At 38.1% G+C, this 19,102-nt stretch overlaps 1 protein-coding gene across 1 annotated transcript; it reads left to right on the top strand.

The window, feature by feature from the left end:
* The first annotated feature begins 16,562 nt into the window (after nt 1-16,562).
* LOC307020874 (ATP synthase subunit g, mitochondrial-like) lies at nt 16,563-19,003 on the top strand. The gene is made up of 3 exons (XM_079652519.1): nt 16,563-16,707; nt 17,303-17,463; nt 18,814-19,003. Exons 1-3 carry the CDS (start codon nt 16,656-16,658, stop codon nt 18,910-18,912), a joined length of 312 nt encoding a protein of 103 aa, XP_079508645.1. The 5' UTR covers nt 16,563-16,655; the 3' UTR covers nt 18,913-19,003.
* The last annotated feature ends 99 nt before the right edge of the window (nt 19,004-19,102 follow it).

Genomic DNA, 19,102 nt, shown 5'->3' with positions numbered 1-19,102 from the left:
TGAGGGCAATTTGAGGCACTTTAATTGGCTCCAGTGTGCAAAGTATGCTTCTCAAAACTCAGAGAAAGCTCATGGCTGTGCTCTCTGACCTGAGTGGATCTGTATGCGAGACGTTTTGTCTTCTTAGTTCTGTTAGTTTAGTGACCTTTGTAAGTTTTGCTTGTTTGTTATACTACTGATATCTTAGAATTAAAGCTCATAGATATAGTCAAGCTTGTGTTTAATGGAAAACATTTTTGCTTGACTTCATGATCATCCACAAGCAAATGCCAAGCTTAGCACAAAATAAATAAGGATTGATAAGGCTAAGTGTTTTAACCTCAGGGAAATGGCTACAGATGGATGCCATGAGGGAAGGGTGAAAGCTGTATAAAATAAAGCAGCTGTTAGCAGCAAGTGGGCAAGGGTGGTGGAAATAAGTATCCCAGCCATTTGTGTGTACGTTTCTGTAAAAGTACCCCAAGTTCAGATTATACCAACGTGACAACCCCTGCCTAACTTCTCGGTTCTAATAGTTGTTACCTGATTTCCTTCTTGTCTTAACACGGATCATCATTTAATTTAATTTAATTTTGTATGTGTCCCGCTCATGGTACGTAAAACCCAATGTACGATAATTGCCAACAAAACATGTCTCTACAAACACACCATTGAGCGAAAAGGAGCAGGGAGAAGAAAAAAAATCTTATATGACCTGCCCCTGTTAAAAAACAGCAAAATAAATAGAAATAGATGGTCTTCCCTTCATAATCATGAGAGCGCCTGATTGAAAACACATGGTTGCTGCGCTCCCGATGTTAAAAGCCCTGATCCAGAGCTGCTCTCTCTCTCTTTTGCCAGAGAGCAGCTACCTGTTTGGCCTTTGTCATTGGTTTTTGCCTATAACACCTTGCAATACATTATGCTCACAAATTCACATCAACACTACTGATGTCACAGACTTACACATCTCATATTGGTAAATATTTCTTTATAAGTTTGCTTTATTATATTAATTGACCCTCATGCACTGTGTCCATTCATGTTTTTGTTATGGCCGAAGAGCCATGACACTAAACCAATAGGACTCAAACCTACCACGGGAAAATACCTTTAACAGAGAAACAGTAAATAGGGGTTTTATCTCAATTCACTACATAACACACTACTTAACAATAAGTAACTGTAGATCTCAGTATAACAACCTATGAAGTTGATTCAATGAACAGTTTTCGGGAAATGTAAAGGATGGACATCCATAAATTCAGAGGCTGCTTTCCTTTTAGTTAGACACACATTGTGCACATTGGTTGTTCACAGCAGCATACAAGCATAAATAAGCAAGCAGTCAGACGGCATGACCACCATCAATCACCAATTGGCAAATCAGAGGGAGTGCAACACCCTGAAACCAACAACAGGATCAACAACATCGTAACTCATCAGTATTACCAAGCACTGACAGATATGTGCACAAACAAGAAATACTGATTTAAGGGACAGTGAAGTAAAGCAATTATCACAAAATAAACTCTTTATAAAAAGGCAATATTGTCCCAAACATTGTGCAGCAGCAAGACATTCTGAGACATCTGAAGTGTTAAGTTTGAGGCTTAAGTGAAACAATTATTCCTCCAAAAAGCCATCCTAAAGCTTCATTACTCACCCGCTGGACGACATGCAAGATGATTAAATGCAACACAAACAATGACGTTGGTTGCGAGTGATTGAAACAAGTATACCAAAACTTGAATGTTCAAACGAAGTAAAGCAGAGCAAAATAGTGGGAAGAGACGCATTTTGAACAGTCTGCCTCGTTTCAATGACTGCATTTCATTAAGTTACATAAAGTATTTATTTGTAGTTAGTCCTGGATCAAACCTACAGGGGTGTTTGATGGGATGTGGCTTTTCGTTTGTTTTGGCCGCCGAGAATATAAATCCTCATTTTCTCTTGACATATTAAACATAACAGGGAGTGAATCATCTGTGAAGCAGTATCATACATTATACAGTATTTTGATGAGCTGCTCAAAAAGATGGAAAAAGCCTGTGATGAATATAATTCACGTTTTAGCTCTGAGGAGAGAAAAGCTTTAAAGATGTATTATCTTGAGCACAGCAACAGGTAGTCTGATAAAAAAAAAAACGTATCCTCGACAAACACAAGAGATTGTTTTATAAGAGAAACATCTTGGGCCAAAAGGTATGGACTGAATCAGAGTCAGTCACCATGTGGGTCATGGTTGTTTACAGCTTCCACGCTTTAGTCCATTTAACTGTAATACATATCTAGACTTAACTCAACGCACTGCATCAACTTGCACTCTCCACTATTAAAGTAATAAGGATTCCAAGAGCGTTCTGCAGCGCTGAGCTCCTCTGAGAATAAGGCTCTGGTGGAGAGGCTTCATTTCATTGATGTTTCACCTGGAGCCTCGGGCTATAAGTAAGGGTCAGAGTAGAGATCACACTGTATATCGTCTATAATTGGCCCCTGCATAGGCATCATCACACAGTGTCAACACTGTGTGATGATGCTGTTTGCAGCCCAGTGTGAAACATTCAGGATGAAATCATTACATGAAAGTCAGGAAACATTGTCCCTCTAAAAAGCTGTTGGTTTGCAGGTGAGAGGAAGATCCTGAGTAGAGATAGCAACAACATCATTTTGAAATAACAATAAGGAAAAAATGTTGATCCTTTTTAATAAAAACATATTGATTTAAGCAGATTTTTTTCAGATTTTTCTTGACGCAAAACAAAGTCAGAGACCCTGTTTGCACATTACAATGTTCTGGGTTGGCAGTGGGCAGATCACAAATGCAGGTGGGGACTCAGGTGGGGTTTTTTGGTGCATTTAGGGTTTAATACTGTTGCTTTATCCAAAAGGCAAATACACAATAATCCTCTTTTCTATGACTGCATGACCACAGATAAGATGTTCAAACGGGAAGGCAAAATGTAATCACAGCACACATGAGATCAATTCATATTAAAGCTGGACTGGCACTGCAGATACAAAATACGAGTTCTGAAGAGAGCCAGATAGAAGGAAATAGACGGTCACAGACAGAGGAGCCCAAGAGTACTGATTAGGATGAAGATGGTAATTAGAAAGAACAGAAAGAGCAATGATAATGAATGCATCGCCTCGGTTCTGAAGGAGCTACATGTGAGATTTAAACAAATGGCTTCATCGCTTTACTCTTGGCATTAAACTTGACAGTCCCCCACAGATTCAGACACAGAACTGGATGATGTCCTAATCGGTCTCCAAACCCTGGAGGAATACGGCTGATGACATGGTATGTGTGCTCTATCACCAAAATGTGTGCTTGTCTTTGGTTATTGCCAAGGCTGAGGCGGTGATGTCATTTCTTTGTAATCTCATCTGCATGTAGGAGCGTTCATAGTCCATGAAAGGCAAGATTTACTGACTGCAGCCTCCTTTTCTCCCTGTTGTTGTCATCTTGTCTGTCTTTGTATAGCCCATCACTGTCTCAGTCTGTTTCTGTGACTCACACAGTTCTTCTGTATTTACTGTGTAAAACGAACACGTCAGTGACGTCACCACTGAATGATTGTCTAGCTGTAGGGTCACGGCCTGGGAATATCTGAAGGGCACAAAGTCTCTGACATCAATGCTCTTTAAAATTGGTTTCTTATCTTTTATAAAATAAATTAAGTTAATTTCCCTAATGCAGGGTCAGCTGAAACCAGGACGTATAAAGTCATCACAGTTTTATTATTTTGCCTTCATAATGTATTCTGCTCCTAATTTAACTTAACAAAGCGTTATTTGCTTTCTTGCGAGAGCTGGGATGGAAGACCAATCTACATTTGTCTTAGCATAAAGACTTGAAAAGGAACACGAGCTCTCTGTCTTCCTTGCTTTCTATCCAAGCCACTTCGACGCCTTTTACAGGCATTTCTAACGCGTTTCCTTCAATAGGATGTGTTGTACTTACGTTTGGATGACTTGCTTGGCCTCCGGTGATGTGTTGCAACCGTTCACTCAAAATAAAATAAACTATTTTCACATTCAACAAAGAAAACTGGCCATTACAATAGTCAAAACAAATCAAACAAAAGAGGTAAAACTCAAATAAAAATAATAGAAAACCTTTCTTTCTTTCTATGTATATTTCTGTAACTTTAAAAGGTAACTTAAACGGTATCTTAAACGGTTAAAAAATGTGGCTAGACGGCGTATTTCCGACAGGTTGCCCATGTCTCTTTAGAGGCTGGCGTCGTGGGAATTGTACACATTTTTATCCAGATATATTGGACTTATTTTGAATATGATTTCATTCTTATTTGTATTGTATTTTGCTTATTTTAATTAATGTTTCTTGTGTTTTGCAATATTTCCTTAATGTTTAATTTAATTTCTCTTACTACGGTAATGTGGGAAAAAAATTGATTTGAATGATTACCTCTAAAATAAAACAATTAATTAATTATACAAAATGCCTGAATGCTGGTAGGCTATAGGCAGGGTCGGCCCTAGACTTATGGGGGCCCTAAGCGAGTTTGGCTTGGGGGCCCCCCTCACTCTAGCGCGTTCTCACTACACACAACACAGAACCAACTTTTGTCTTATGATGTTAGCATAAGCACACATATTGTATCAATAAACATGTAAACACCGTGGACCTAACCTCCTCTAGGGGGGTCCCGGGGCAAGCTCCCCCGGGAAGATTTTTTTTTAAAATATTGCAGTTAAAAGCATCAATCTGGTGCACTTTAAGGGCAAAATGAAGAGATCTATGGATACATCTCTCAACACCCATATGAAACAGAACTGTAAACAGATTTTTCTTCGTCCGTTGGTGAAACGCCCCTCCTTACTGCAGAACGTCTCTCATTATGTTATAATTAAGCAATAGCTCGCGACAGGCCGTGGTATATGCTCATTATATCACAGCTAAGGGGCGTGGTTCGGCCCGACGCGAACCGGAGGGTCGACATGATGGTCACGTCATGATGAATTTCACGTAAAGCACGGTCAATGTATTATATTATTGAGGGAGAATTGTCCGGGAAAAAACATTCGGGGCTAAAGCCCTGAATGCCCAGGCCAGGCGACGCCACTGGGTACCTGTGAGCCAATAAGACAGATGTGTATTTCCATTCAACTCTCTGGTTGGTCTGGTGTCTTGCCTATGTTGCATTCACTGAACACGGGAAATTACAATCCTGCCGTCCTCTCTAGTGTCATGATGAGATTCAGGTAAAGCACGGTTAATGTATTATATTATTGAGTCAATAATATAATACATGACTTTGAGAGCAGGCAATCTAGGCATATTAACACAATTAATTAAACATACTTATCACGGCGACGGTGTACTGAGATTTATTGTTTATGCAAGGGGGCCCCTTAGTGGCTGCGGGGCCCTAAGCGGCCGCTTATGTCGCTTAATGGGTCGGGCCGGCTCTGGCTATAGGTGTTTTCCCCGCTTCAAGGTATAAGCCAACTGCCTGCCGGCACTTTTCTAAATAGATTGCGTCTTTAATAGCCTCGAAGTTAGCTCAACATGTTTCCAGGCTGTGCAAAATATCACATAGCTGCCTGTCACATAGGCCTGCTCAAGGAAATCCAAGGTGACATTTTCACAGCTACTTGAAATGGAAAATTCTTTAGGCCTTTTCATGATTTCCTCTTTTGATGAGGTTTACATCTAATTGAAGCTGACAGATTTGTTATTTTTTGGAAACTGTGGCAATTTGAGTTGAGCTCAAAATAAAGTTATGTGGGTTTAAAACAATGGGAGTCTGTGCAGCATGAGTGGGACATTATTATTATTATTATTATTATCGTGCTAAACATAAAAAGCACAAAGTAATTAAAGAGTCAACCAAAAGACCAAAGACAGTTTCCTGTTTTGTGTCTTTCTAACCCTGTTCGGAGTTGTAACTTACTAGAGTACCCTAGTGATTTATCCTTTGAAAGTTTAATTGCACTGAACTTCTCTACAGCAGGCAAACTGCTCACTGTCATGTTTCTACTCTGCATCATGATTGTAAAATGGGGTGAAAATATCTCAAAAGTCACAGCTACTGTAGCTGCAAACTTTTTATGTCCACTTTTGACATCATATTTGACTCAAATGCAATCATTACATGTGGGATATTTACAGGTAGCCTACCCAGTAAATAAACATGTTCGCCAAAACTGAAAATGAAAAAGATAGCTTTTTTGCTTGGGAAATGCAGGTCTCGACTACAAATGTGTTCATTATTACTCGGTAAGTCATTTTTTTGTTTATGTGGGCTGCAGGCTGAGTCAGAGGTCATAGAGAACCGTAGTGACGCGTCATAAAACCCGGAAGTAAATTTCTTCCGGTTCCTTCGTGAAAAACCAATGCAATTTCTCCATAGGATTTTGGAAAATAGCTCGAAATAAGGTCTGTTGTTGACACACATTTAAGAGAGGTATCACGTTTTGTTCAGCGGGATAATCTCCACATGTCAACCCTACTTTTATAATTTTTGAATCATAAATCTAGACGCCAGAAGCAAAATGCTAACGTTATGCTATAGACAAACTACAAGCCAGTACAGCAGCAGGGTCGCACGACTTCAACGTCACGCCAACTTAAGATCGTTTCAACTGACTTGCAATGAAACTGAACACTTTAAATATATTAACATTTTAAACTGTATACCCCGGTTATCTAGGCCCTTTTTGTTTTGTTTAATGTATACCACGTTTATCTAGTCCCTTTTTGTTTTGTTTTATGTATACAGTCACACTGGGAAACGATATTTCGATATTTTTGGATGTATAACACATGTAGAATTTTTGACAATAAAGCTGACTTTGACTTTCGCGCGCTTGCATATTTTAACAAAGCTTTACATTTTAGCCACACTGAATTTAACTAGAAGTCATGGCTGTGTCAATTACCAGTCTGATATCGTTTTACAAAGATGACAAGAAGAGTGTAGATAGAGGAGAGAACCACTACAAGTCAGGACACGTAAAACAGTGCAGCCTAGATGAAGGTGTGCTTACCGGTGTTTTCAGGGCTAGCATGAGGGACAAGGTTTATAGTGTCGGTGACTAGTGATAGCAAGAGGACTGTTAACCTAGAGTTAATTCATTCACATTAATTCCCATCAACAAATCCATTTTATGTGTCACATGAAATCTTTATTAGGCAAGGCAAGTTTATTTATATAGCACTTTTCAACACAAGGCAATTCAAAGTGCTTTACAAAAAATGAAAGACATTAAGAAAAGAACATTTAAAAAAAGCTAATAAAATAAAGATTAAAAGAAAAAGTACATGGATAAAAGTTACAGTGCAGTCTAAGATATGAATAGTTCAATTAAAAGCAGCGACAAAAAGAAAAAAGTCTTCAGCCTGGATTTAAAAGTAGTAAGAGTTGCAGCGGACCTGCAGGTTTCTGGGAGTTTGTTCCAGATATTTGGAGCATTATAACTAAACGCTGCTTTACCATGTTTAGTTCTGACTCTGTGGACAGAAAGCTGACCAGTCCCTGAAGACCTGAGAGATCTGGATGGTTCATAATTTAGCAGGAGGTCAGAAATGTATTTTGGGCCTAAACCATTCAAAGCTTTATAAACCAGCAGCAGTATTTTGAAATCTATTCTTTGACACACAGGAAGCCAGTGTAAAGACTTCAGAACAGGAGTGATGTGATCCACTTTCTTAGTGTTAGTGAGGACTCGAGCAGCGGCGTTCTGAATCAGCTGAAGCTTTCTAATAGATTTTTTAGTGAGACCTGTGAAGACACCATTACAGTAGTCCAGTCTACTGAAGATAAAAGCATGGACAAGTTTTTCCAAATCCTGCTGTGACTTTAGTCTTTTAATCCTAGATATGTTCTTTAGGTGATAGTAAGCTGATTTAGTAACTGTTTTAATGTGACTGTTGAAACTCAGGTCAGAGTCCATGACTACACCTAGATTTCTGGCTTTATCTGTTGTTTTGAACATTGCAGACTGAAGCTCAGCGCTAACTTTTAAACGTCCTGCCTTGGCTCCAAAAACCATTACCTCAGTTTTATCTTTGTTTAATTGGAGAAAGTTCTGACACATCCAGTCATTGATTTGTTCAATGCACTTACTCAGTGTTTGAATTGGAGCATAGTCTCCTGGTGAAATGGTTACGTAAATGTGTGTGTCATCCGCATAGCTATGGTAACTTATTTTGTTGTTCTTCATTATCTGAGCCAGTGGTAGCATGTAGACGTTAAAGAGAAGAGGCCCCAAGATTACAAATATTACACACCAGAAAACACAGAAATATCCATGAAATAAACCTACAGTAGGCTATAAACAATTAAAGGGATAATTGGGAAGGCATTACAAATGTAAATATATTTTAAATAATAAAACAATCCCACCACCACAGGTATCTACAGGAGAAGAGGGAATTCTCTCCACAAAATGTGAATGCCCATGTGGAGAATGGAAATGCAGTCATGCTGCTGCATGAGCCATCTTTGCCATCCACAATTTCAGCTGCACTGACACCCCCTGTCAGTGGAAGAAGCCAAAGGCAGCTAAACGTATGCATTCAGTGGAGGATGTTGCAATGTTGTGGTTGTTAGAGTGTTAGGTTTCCTGTCAGCTCGTCTCTTGGGAAGATATAAAATATTAGTTTCATGGAAGTCACCCAGTCACATATAAGAGTATTAAGACATACAGTACATAGGCTAAAACAAAACATCTAAAGATATAACCTTGCACTTTGATAAGTCTCGTGAACATTTTCACTATTTTGACATTTGTATAGATGAAAATTGAACTAAAGAAATAAATGGTAGATTAATCCATATTGAAAATAGGTGTCACCTGCTACAATAATTATAATAGTTATATTTCTTAATTAATTAAGATAAGATATTACTGTATTGATCCCAATTTAGGAATTGTTTGCGTTGCAGCAGCATAACAAGAAAAACAAAATATAAGTTATTATATATACAAAAGTATGTGAGGGATGGGATATTAAATTGAATATAAATGTAAAATGTACATGTGATTTTACGTCCAAGAGAAGCTATGGAGCAGAGAGTTCTCTGCCAGCCAGAGGTGATTTGTTATTAGTTCAATATGTCAAACTGACTACAATCTTTAGTTACATGATGAAACGTTATGCTGCTTGCACTAATTAGACTTATCATATAAGCCACACAGGTTTGAATAGGATTTATTCATTATCTTTACTTATGTTGCGGTCTTTTCAGCAGCGCCATCTCTAAAACGGCGATACAGTCACTACCCATCATTTACATTTCACCGTGACATGGACAAAAATGTAACGTCAGCTTACCTCATGGCACGAATCCAGACTCTCCTTTGGAAAACATTGGCCGGGAAACGATTTCATGCGAAGACCTGTGGCTGCAACCCGGAGCAAAGCAACAAACCATTGTGTAGCTAACTAGTAGCGCTAGCTTTAGCTAACATTAGCTAACGAAACGAACTGCCGAGTAAAATTGGAAAACACTGGTAATTAATTATTCTATCATTTGTAAAACTACGGTGTTAAAAACGACAATTTCAAAAATACAGATTCTAATGGTCAGATATAGATATAAAGATACTAAAGATAGGCATGTACTTGCTTTCAAGCAGAACACAGGGGGGAAAAAACTTAGCGGGAGTGTTTACGTGTTAGGCGTAATGACGTGTTGAATAAATAAATAAATAGAGATTGTCTTTGCAATGGTACTAAATAAAAGATTTATAAAAAATTGTTTTATACGTAAATTGCAATTTATGTAAAATGCCAAGTTCAAGGAACTGCCTTGTCACTTTGATCATACATGGAAGTGGAGCCTATAGTTTTAATTTAAAGATTTATTTTTCAATAAATAAATCTAATTTATATTTACATAACATTACAAGCATTAAATATAACACTGAAATGGTACAAAAAAAACGCAAATTATTATTAATAATATCAAATAAATGTCAGTCACCCAAAATTACGTCATTGGTGTTACTGCTACACAAAACGCTTTTATTTTGAAATAATGTACTGTCTCTGAAGTGCCTCCTGTAACAAGAGATCATTTGAGGCAGTGCAGTGGACAAAGACATAAGGAAAGTCAGATACTTCTTACTTTGTTTGTTAAAGGTGTCATTTTATCTTCAAATTTTACGTGCGTCTTTCAAGTCTGTCATTAGTGTTACTCATTGCATAGCCCTACGGGTGAACATTTGAATGGGATAATGTATTGTATTGAAGAGTTCAACGATTTTGATATTGACTGAAGCCATATTTGGTCTGACACATTGCAGCCATTTTGTTAAAATGGTAGTGTTTTTCTCCAAATTGTCACTGGTGTTACCGTCACTGGTGTTACTCTTCTTCCTGGTAACACGTAACACCAGTGACATTCCTATACAAATAAGCATTGTATAAAGTATAAAAATAATAAAAAAAAAAAAATACTTTAAGCTCTACTTGTTGTGGATTCATCAAGTTAAGAGTTAGTTATTGCTATTTAACAGGTTTTAGATGTTTTCAGAAGGAATATATTTCAGCAGATTTGTATCACCCAGATTCCTGGAAAAAGGAGTCTCTTTTATTATGGTCCTCGGTCTTGGAATGACCTTCAATCACGCCTCAAACTGACGGCACTTGTCTCTATAGCCTGTTTTAAATTGAAGTTGTCAGAAGTCCTTACCACCAGCTGCTCTTGCAGTAATAAGTAGTGCCTTTCTTACTGTCCTAATGTGCATAATGTAGTAACTGCTTTTTTCGTCTTTTGTTTTCTTAGTTAGGTTCTCTGTATTTTATATGTTTGTGTTATGTGTTATGTGTAACGTTGCTGCCTTCTTGGCCAGGTCAACATTGTAAATTAGTTTTTATCTCAATGCTTTTTATCTGGTTAAATAAAGGTTAAATAAAATTCCACCTTTTCTGTAGAATGACCCAAATGTGTGTCGACGACAGACCTTATTTCGAGCTATTTTCCAAAACCCTATGGAAAAAATGCATTGCTTTTTGACGAAGGAACCGGAAGTGCTAAAAATGCTAACTTACTTCCGGGTTTTTGGACGCTTCACTGCGGTTCTCTATTCAGCCACTCGGTAACAACCATCCCTTTTTCAGAGACGTAAACTCTTCAAAAATCATTACATTACATTACATTACATTACATTACATTGCATTTAGCTGACGCTTTTATCCAAAGCGACTTACAATAAGTGCATTCGACCAGGAAGATACAACCTTTAAGAAAACAGAATCATATAAGTACATCAGGTTTCATAGAGCCAAACATTTCAAGTGCTACTCAACTGGCATTTAGAAAGCCAGCCCTTTATTAGTATATAAGTGCTTTGTTAGTAATTCTATCGCTCGAAGTGGAGTCTAAAGAGATGAGTTTTCAGTTTGCGTCGGAAGATGTGTAAGCTATCTGCTGTCCTGATTTCAATGGGGAGCTCATTCCACCATTTTGGAGCCAGGATAGCAAACCCACGTGTTTTTGCTGACGGGAACTTGGGTCCCCCTCGCAGTGCGGGTGCAGCGAGCTGTTTGGCTGATGCAGAGCGGAGTGCACGTGCTGGGGTGTACGGTTTAACCATGTCCTGGATGTAGGAAGGGCCAGATCCATTCACAGCATGGTACGCAAGTACCATTGTCTTGAAGTGGATTCTAAATCACCAGTGGGGTCACTGCTGATGTATTTAATGTCGTAGAACAAAACGTGATTTATCTCTTAAATTTGTGTCAATCACAGACCTTATTTCAAACTATTTTCCAGAACCCTATGGAAAAAATGCATTGCTTTTTGACGAAGGAACCGGAAGTGCTAAAAATGCTAACTTACTTCCGGGTTTTTGGACGCGTCACTGCGGTTCTCTATTGAGCAATGATTTAGTCATCCATGTGATGCACACCAAGCACACACATGGGCTGAAGTCGAATAGTCCATTTAGCTTAGGAACCTTCCTAACGGAGTGAAATGACCCGGAAGTCCCTCAGTGGCAGCCATGATAAGTGCCGTTGTCTTTAGAGGTTTCTCAATACTCAAATTTCCCCTCCTCGACTCCTCGACTCCTCGGTCCTCCGGTAGTGACCCGGAAATGAATTTCAGCGCGCCATTTTGAAGGACATCTCATTTCTCTAAATGCACTCCGAGGACAGAGCATCGAGCATCGAGCATCGAGGAGGCTCTCTGGAGGAGCTCTAACCGAGGAGACACTGATGCATCCTCCACGGCTCCTCCACGGATGCATTTCCGGGAACGATGGAGGCGTGACGCACGGCCGGACTTATCTCAGCCAATGACAGCTCTGCATGCATCCCTTGGATATTATTTTAGTAACTGTCTGCTTTCATCGCAACGCGATGTTTACAGTGAGAAGAGCTGTGAGGTCCGTGCAGAAAGCAGAGCAGTGTGTAAAATATATATCACTCAGTATAACAGGCCTACATTACTTTCTGTATTTGTATGCTGTATTTTAGTAGATATCTACAAACAAAGAGTCGATATTTTTCAAAGACCACTTAGTGCTTCACATAATAAAATACACAACGGCTGTAGCCTGATTATGCTTTAGGAGCAGTAGGTGTGTTACAGTGTGTAGGTGTGTGTGTGTGTGGCACAGTGTGTAGGTGTGTGTTGTACAGTGCGTAGATGCGGCGGACAGACGGGTCTCAGTTGGTTTGGTGTCCTATGCTTACTTGTAATACTTGTACAACTTTTTATGCCTGTAATTTCAATTCCCTATTTGAGCGACCAGAGAGAGAGAGAGTGGGGGGGATATATCCAGTCTCTGATTGTGTTACGTTATTATGAGAGTGCTCTCTACTTGTTTGATTCTGAAATTGTATATATTCATATAAATATATGTGTGTGTGTGTGTATATGTCCGCATCTGTAGCCTGTTATTGTCTCATTATACCGCACTGTCAATGCATTAAAAGTAAATATATATATGCCGTCATGAACACATCTGTCCATCAGAGTGCTGCTGTGCCTCCTGTCATCATTAATGGACGTCTCTTTAAAATGACCCCTCAAAGGAGAGGAGTTCTCATTTCTCTAACCGCCTGCTGCTTCCACTCCTCTCTCCTCGGTTCCCCTCCTCAGTCCTCCGCTCGCATCTCCTGTGGGTGGCACCAAGTCTCGAGGAGCGGAGTCGAGGAGGGGAAATTTGAGTATTGAGAAACCTCTCGTGTCACTACCCGATCTGCAGCTCTGCCCGATCTGCAGTGCGCATGTGCGGGACAACTCCGGACGGCAACCCAAGTAGGACAACATTGACACAGTGGCTTTTGGCAAAGCTCAAAAATAAAACGAGAGAGAGATGAGTTATTGTTATTACAACGTGACTTCACTATTATTTAACAACTCTTTTTATTGGGTTCTTTTATTTGGGGTTAAGTACATTGTACTACATAAGTGAGAAATGGATTTAACTTCTGTTAGACATTTATCATACTGAATACATATTTACTGTGAATGTGTGCAAAAATGTTTGGCACTGCAGATCGGGCAGAGCTGCAGATCGTCCCCCTGCCCGATCGGTACTGCGCATGTGCGAGATGGTCCGCCATATTGGGTTATGGCTAGAAAGGATCCCGCTAGTGTAAATATGACGTCACGTTCTCGTTGTAACTCTCGTTGTAATCGGAGCGGCTCGGAAACACATCTACAGCAGTAACATGATGCAACATACACATTAATGCAGCAGCAATATTAATAGAGAAACATCAGACATAATAGTAAAACACTGCAAGGGAACATTTTATTGCACCAGGAGCTATCTTGGGACTTTTACTGCGACAACGTTGACTTGCCTGTGAATAAAAAATAAATCATAGTGTTGGTGATCTACAGTGTTGTCATTCTATTTTGAACACCAGCAAGATCGCTAACACCCTATTTCAACAATCACACTCCCTGTAATTGACATAATTAATAGATAGTTTAGCTTCTCATCATCAGTTGCTGTGGCCCACTGATGTTAACGATCGTAACTGAAAGGCTGCCTGCCAAACGTAAACATTCAGCCATGTGACATTCAGCCAAACTCTCGCGAGAGTTTTACAAAAGACGGATCCTTTCACTGAGGCGCTGTTTCTAGCCATAACCGCCATATTGGACAACTGCGGACGGCAACCCAAATAGGACATTTGGCGTCTAGACCGTCTAGAGACGGCTGGCCAATATGCATTGCGCACGCGCGAGTTTTTACATGTGATGAACTGTGATTTGCATTGCATCTGAATGACAGAATGAAGGCTTTTGTATTTTACAAAAAATTGAGAGAATAAATGTCTGAAGGTGAATTTCACACAGACCACTCTATAATGAGCTACATCAAATGCGCCGTGTGTCATCGAACTTTACAGTAAAAGGTCATTAATTCTCATTCTCCCGTTATTTTGTGTTAGGACTACTGGGCAGTTACTTTTAATGTCATCAGTTACTTAGCTCTGTCCCGACTTTTGTATTGCCTTTCTAAACGAAATAATACTATACAAAACAAGTATTTAAATATGCTAAAGTATAAAAGCCCAATCATTTTACAAATAATTTCATATTATAATATAATTTATTATTTAATTATTATTATATTAATGTATATCTCTAAAAACTGTTTTGGTGTATGATCACATTTGTATATGAAATTGTCTGAAGTTAATAAAAACATTCTCAGTGTTCAAGTGTATCACTGGAAAGGGTGACGATATCATAAGCATCCAACAGTAGAATATATGTATTACATCTAAGTGTTAATGATTGTCAGTATAGATGGGATGGCAAAAGGTGCTATATATATATATTCCAAAGCTGGTAAAGAAAAGACCTTTCAAATTTAGCAATAATTTTCATATAACAATAGTACTGATCTAATAACAGAGATTTGTTCTTGAATCAACTTTTTTATGGAAAATGTTTTATTTATTTATTAAAATGAAAGACATTCACAGTTAAGGTAATTACATAATTAATGCCATACATTTTTGCATACATTCACAGTAAATATGTATTCAGTATGATAGCTGTCTAACAGAAGTTCATTTCTCACTTACAAAGCTGGTAAAGACCTTTCAAATTTAGCAATAATTGTCATATAACAAAAGTACTGATCTAATAACAGAGATTTGTTCTTGAATCAACTTTTTTATGGAAAATGTGTTATTAATTAATTAATTAAAATGAAAAACATTCACAGTTAATGTAATTAGATATACATTATTAATGCCATACATTTTTGCATACATTCACAGTAAATATGTATTCAGTATGATAGCTGTCTAACAGAAGTTCATTTCTCACTTACTCTGACAATGAATAAGTGACTCATCTCTCTCACGTTTTCTTTTTGAGCTTTGCCATCTTCTGGTAACATCAAGTTACCAAGATTATTAACATGTTGTACCTTTTATTGCGTGAAACTCAAAACCAACCATAACACTGATTAGATATATACTGATAGTTAAACGGGACGTTATTTTACTTAAGTTGGTTTCGTAATATAGCATTGTCAGAGCTTCTTCAGTTCAGTACATTGTCAGAATAAGTGAGAAATGAATTTAACTTCTGTTTGACAGCTATCATACTGAATAAATATTTACTGTGAATGTATGCAAACATGTATGGCATATGGCTGTCTAACAGAAGTTTAATCCATTTCTCACTAATTCTGACAATGTACTTAACCCCAAATAAAAGAACCCCATAACAAGAGTTGTTAAATAATAGTGAAGTCACGTTGTAATAACAATAACTCATTTCTCTCTCGTTTTATTTTTCAGCTTTGCCAAAAGCCACTGTGTCAAGTGTCCTTCCTGGGTTGCCGTCGTGAGTTCTCCAATATGGCGGACCATCTCGCACATGCGCAGTACCGATCGGGCAGGGGGACGGATCGGGTAGTGACACTCCCTAACCGAAAGGAGAGGATAAAATGCTGCCCCACAATGCCTTGGAGTCGCAGCATTTTGCCGTCACACAACAGTCGGCCGTTCACGGAAACAAACGATTATGACGGAGAAGTTATATCATGAAAGTTACGGTGCTTATTAAGCATTTTAAAACGTAGGCTATGTGGTAAGTTGCCAAAGTGCTTTGTTTTGAACGTTCATCAGTATAATAATCAAAAAGAGAAATATGAACATTAGTTTTTACTGAAATGATCAAATAAAGTCAACATTTCACTGAGCTGTGTGGGGTTTTTTCAACTTTTAAAAGATGTTTGAATGGTGATATACACAATGATAGATGTTAAGGACTAACGTTTATAATAAATACATTTGTATTTATTTTAAAGATATTTTCATAAAATCATACGTATTGGGATCATTTGTATTAATGTGGACCGGAGGGAGAGGGGGACGAGCATACATTTCCCTTTCCTTTTTTATTTCAATTACAACTTTGGTCATGAAGAATATGTTTCTATGTTGTCCACGTTCATAAAGCATAAAACAGCATCAGAGCACGGTCCAGAGTCTCTAGATGAGTTTACATTAGTCCCTCGTTCTTATTAAACATCCATGTAGTCCGTTGTATAGAACACTGTAGTAGTATGTACAAATTATTAAATTATGTAGTTTACACATTTTTCTATGCATTTTATTTTGAAATCAGCAACCCGGAAGCCTTCCGACACCACTTTTCTTCTTCCTACTTCCTTCTTCCTCTGGTGTTTTTGGCACACTGGTCAATATGGCTCAAGCAGTACAGAAACTCGTTGCAAAAGTACCAGCTGTAGTCGGTGGTAAGTTAAGTTTACTCTCCCAATTTTAAACGGTGTCGGTGGAGTGCAACGTTTAGCAGCAGCAGCAGCAGCAGCAGCTCGGTCACGTCGTCCCAGCTTGTTAGCACACCTTCTGTGTGACCTTTAGTACGCTCAGGTGTCAATGCGAATCCACCTCTGCAGCAGTTTGTCCTAGAAAACCTGGGTTTTTTTATTTTATTGTTGCTGTATATAGTTATATAGAGAAAGGTGAAATGGTTCAGTGACTTTTGACTTTGCTGCTCCTTACATATCTAATGGTATTTGTCCCCGACTTTTAAAACTGCACAACTCTTCCACTTTTAATTAGGATATACTGCACATGTTTTATTTTACAGTGTATTTTTTGTCATTTATAATCTTGTTTTCCTTTTTTGCATATTTATATTTCTTTTAAACTTGTATTTATTTTTATAAAAGTTGTTTTTAAAATAGTTCTATATTTGCTGTATTTTGTACATCTTATTTCCCCTTACTGTGTTTATGAATGCACCATTATACACCTTAACATATTCCTTGTGTGCGTTAACCAACTTGGCAATAAACCTGATTCTGAGTGTGTTTGTATCTCTTTCAGGGGTTTTCACCTACTCCAAACCCCGACTGGCTAAATTCTGGTACTATGCCCGGGTGGAGCTCGTCCCCCCGACCCCTGCTGAGATCCCCAAAGCCATCGAGCAGGCATCCGCCATCCTCAAGAGCTACAAGGCAGGACGCCTGGGACAGACCACTGTAAAGGTGAGTCTGTACAAGTGTGACACTTACTTGCGTTGTATTTATTTGTGTGTACATTTTGTTTTTAAAAAGATAAAGTATTTTTTTGTTGGCTGGATTCTAGAAAAGGGTGTACCTGTCTGGATTAATAGCAGTTAACTCTAAAAAATGACAGCCTGCATTGATGTGTTGTCCCCTAAACAGTCTATGGTTGTCACCTTTTTTGTTTGTAAGGGAACATAAAGGTATTAAGGCCCAGAACAGTTATCTCTGAAGTCATTAAGTGCTGAAACAAAAGGGTCTCAACATTTTTCTTCATTAATAAATAAATCATTTGGTCAATGAAATGTCAGAAAATAGTGAGCACATGTTTTCCCATTTTCTTAGTGTCCAAGGTAAGGTCTTTAAATGCTGTGTTTTTCATTCAAACCACTAATATATTCTGTTTAATATGACGAAAAATGCATGAACAATTACAAAAATAGTTTTTCTGCTAAACGATTTATCTTTGCAGCTTGAGATTTGTCAATTTATCATTCAGTCAAGCAACGTACAATTACTAATATCCACTGGGAAAACTAATATGATGCCGAACACTAGCTGAGGTTGGACATTTTACTACTTTCTCTATTTTATATGATAATGAAGTGAATATATTTTAGTTTTGGAATGTTAGACAGACAATGAAAGCTTTTTGAATATTCAACCTCAGGCTCTGGAAGTGGCTATTAAACAAATACATATTTCATGATATATTGCTGGAACTTGTTTGTTTAGTCACTTAATGCAAAATTGAAGCAACCAGAAGCAAGTTTCCAAAATAAGAACATTGAAAATGCCAGTTTAAATTGACTGCACACTTTAGACACTGCATTATTTTCCAGAGGGAGTAAATCTATCTGCATGAGGCTGAAGTTGTTCATGCCAGATACAAACAAAGTTAGCCATTTGGCTCCGATGCCCAGTCATCAGTGTGTTGTATACACCAGTTGTATGGTTGAATTCATCTACTGAGTAATATAATTGAATGGAAAATTGTACAAAACAATAAAAGTAAACATTGTGGGCCACATTAGTAAACTAGCAGTGTAGATGTACATGCCATTGCAGTTGGTTCAATGGAAAATGAGTGGACCAACAAGGTGTTTGTGTCAAAGACTGTCAGGGGATGTTAAACTTTATAAACAAGCGTAATGCAATGTGTATTGTTACTGCTGGAATGCATCTGAAGGGATTAATACATTTTGGACTCCACAATTTTTCTTTCATGTAACATTGTCAGACCGTGGCAAAATACCATATAACAAACATTTCGTTTATATTGAACTGTCAAAGCTATTTACTTGAGTAAAATACATTTGTTTTGTTTTGTAGGATGCCCTAAGGAATGGACTCGTGGCCACTGAGGTGCTGATGTGGTTCTACATTGGAGAATGCATTGGCAAAGGAGGCATTGTTGGATACGATGTCTAAAGAGTGAACTGCCCTTTCTCCCATTGCACTTCTAATTGTCACATTCTCAACACATTGCACAAAATGTTCAAATAAACAATGTCTAAAGTCAGATATTTGCTGTCTTAAAAAATGTATTGACACATTTATTTATTCACAAAACACAACAAATAAGTCAACACTAGTATGGACAAAATCAACTAACTGTAGG

This window comes from Notothenia rossii, assembly GCF_949606895.1.
Source record: "Notothenia rossii genome assembly, chromosome: 9".
In the NCBI taxonomy this organism is placed as follows: domain Eukaryota; kingdom Metazoa; phylum Chordata; class Actinopteri; order Perciformes; family Nototheniidae; genus Notothenia; species Notothenia rossii.
Note: the sequence above shows the minus strand (reverse complement) of the source record. Positions and strands in the feature narration are given on the sequence as shown.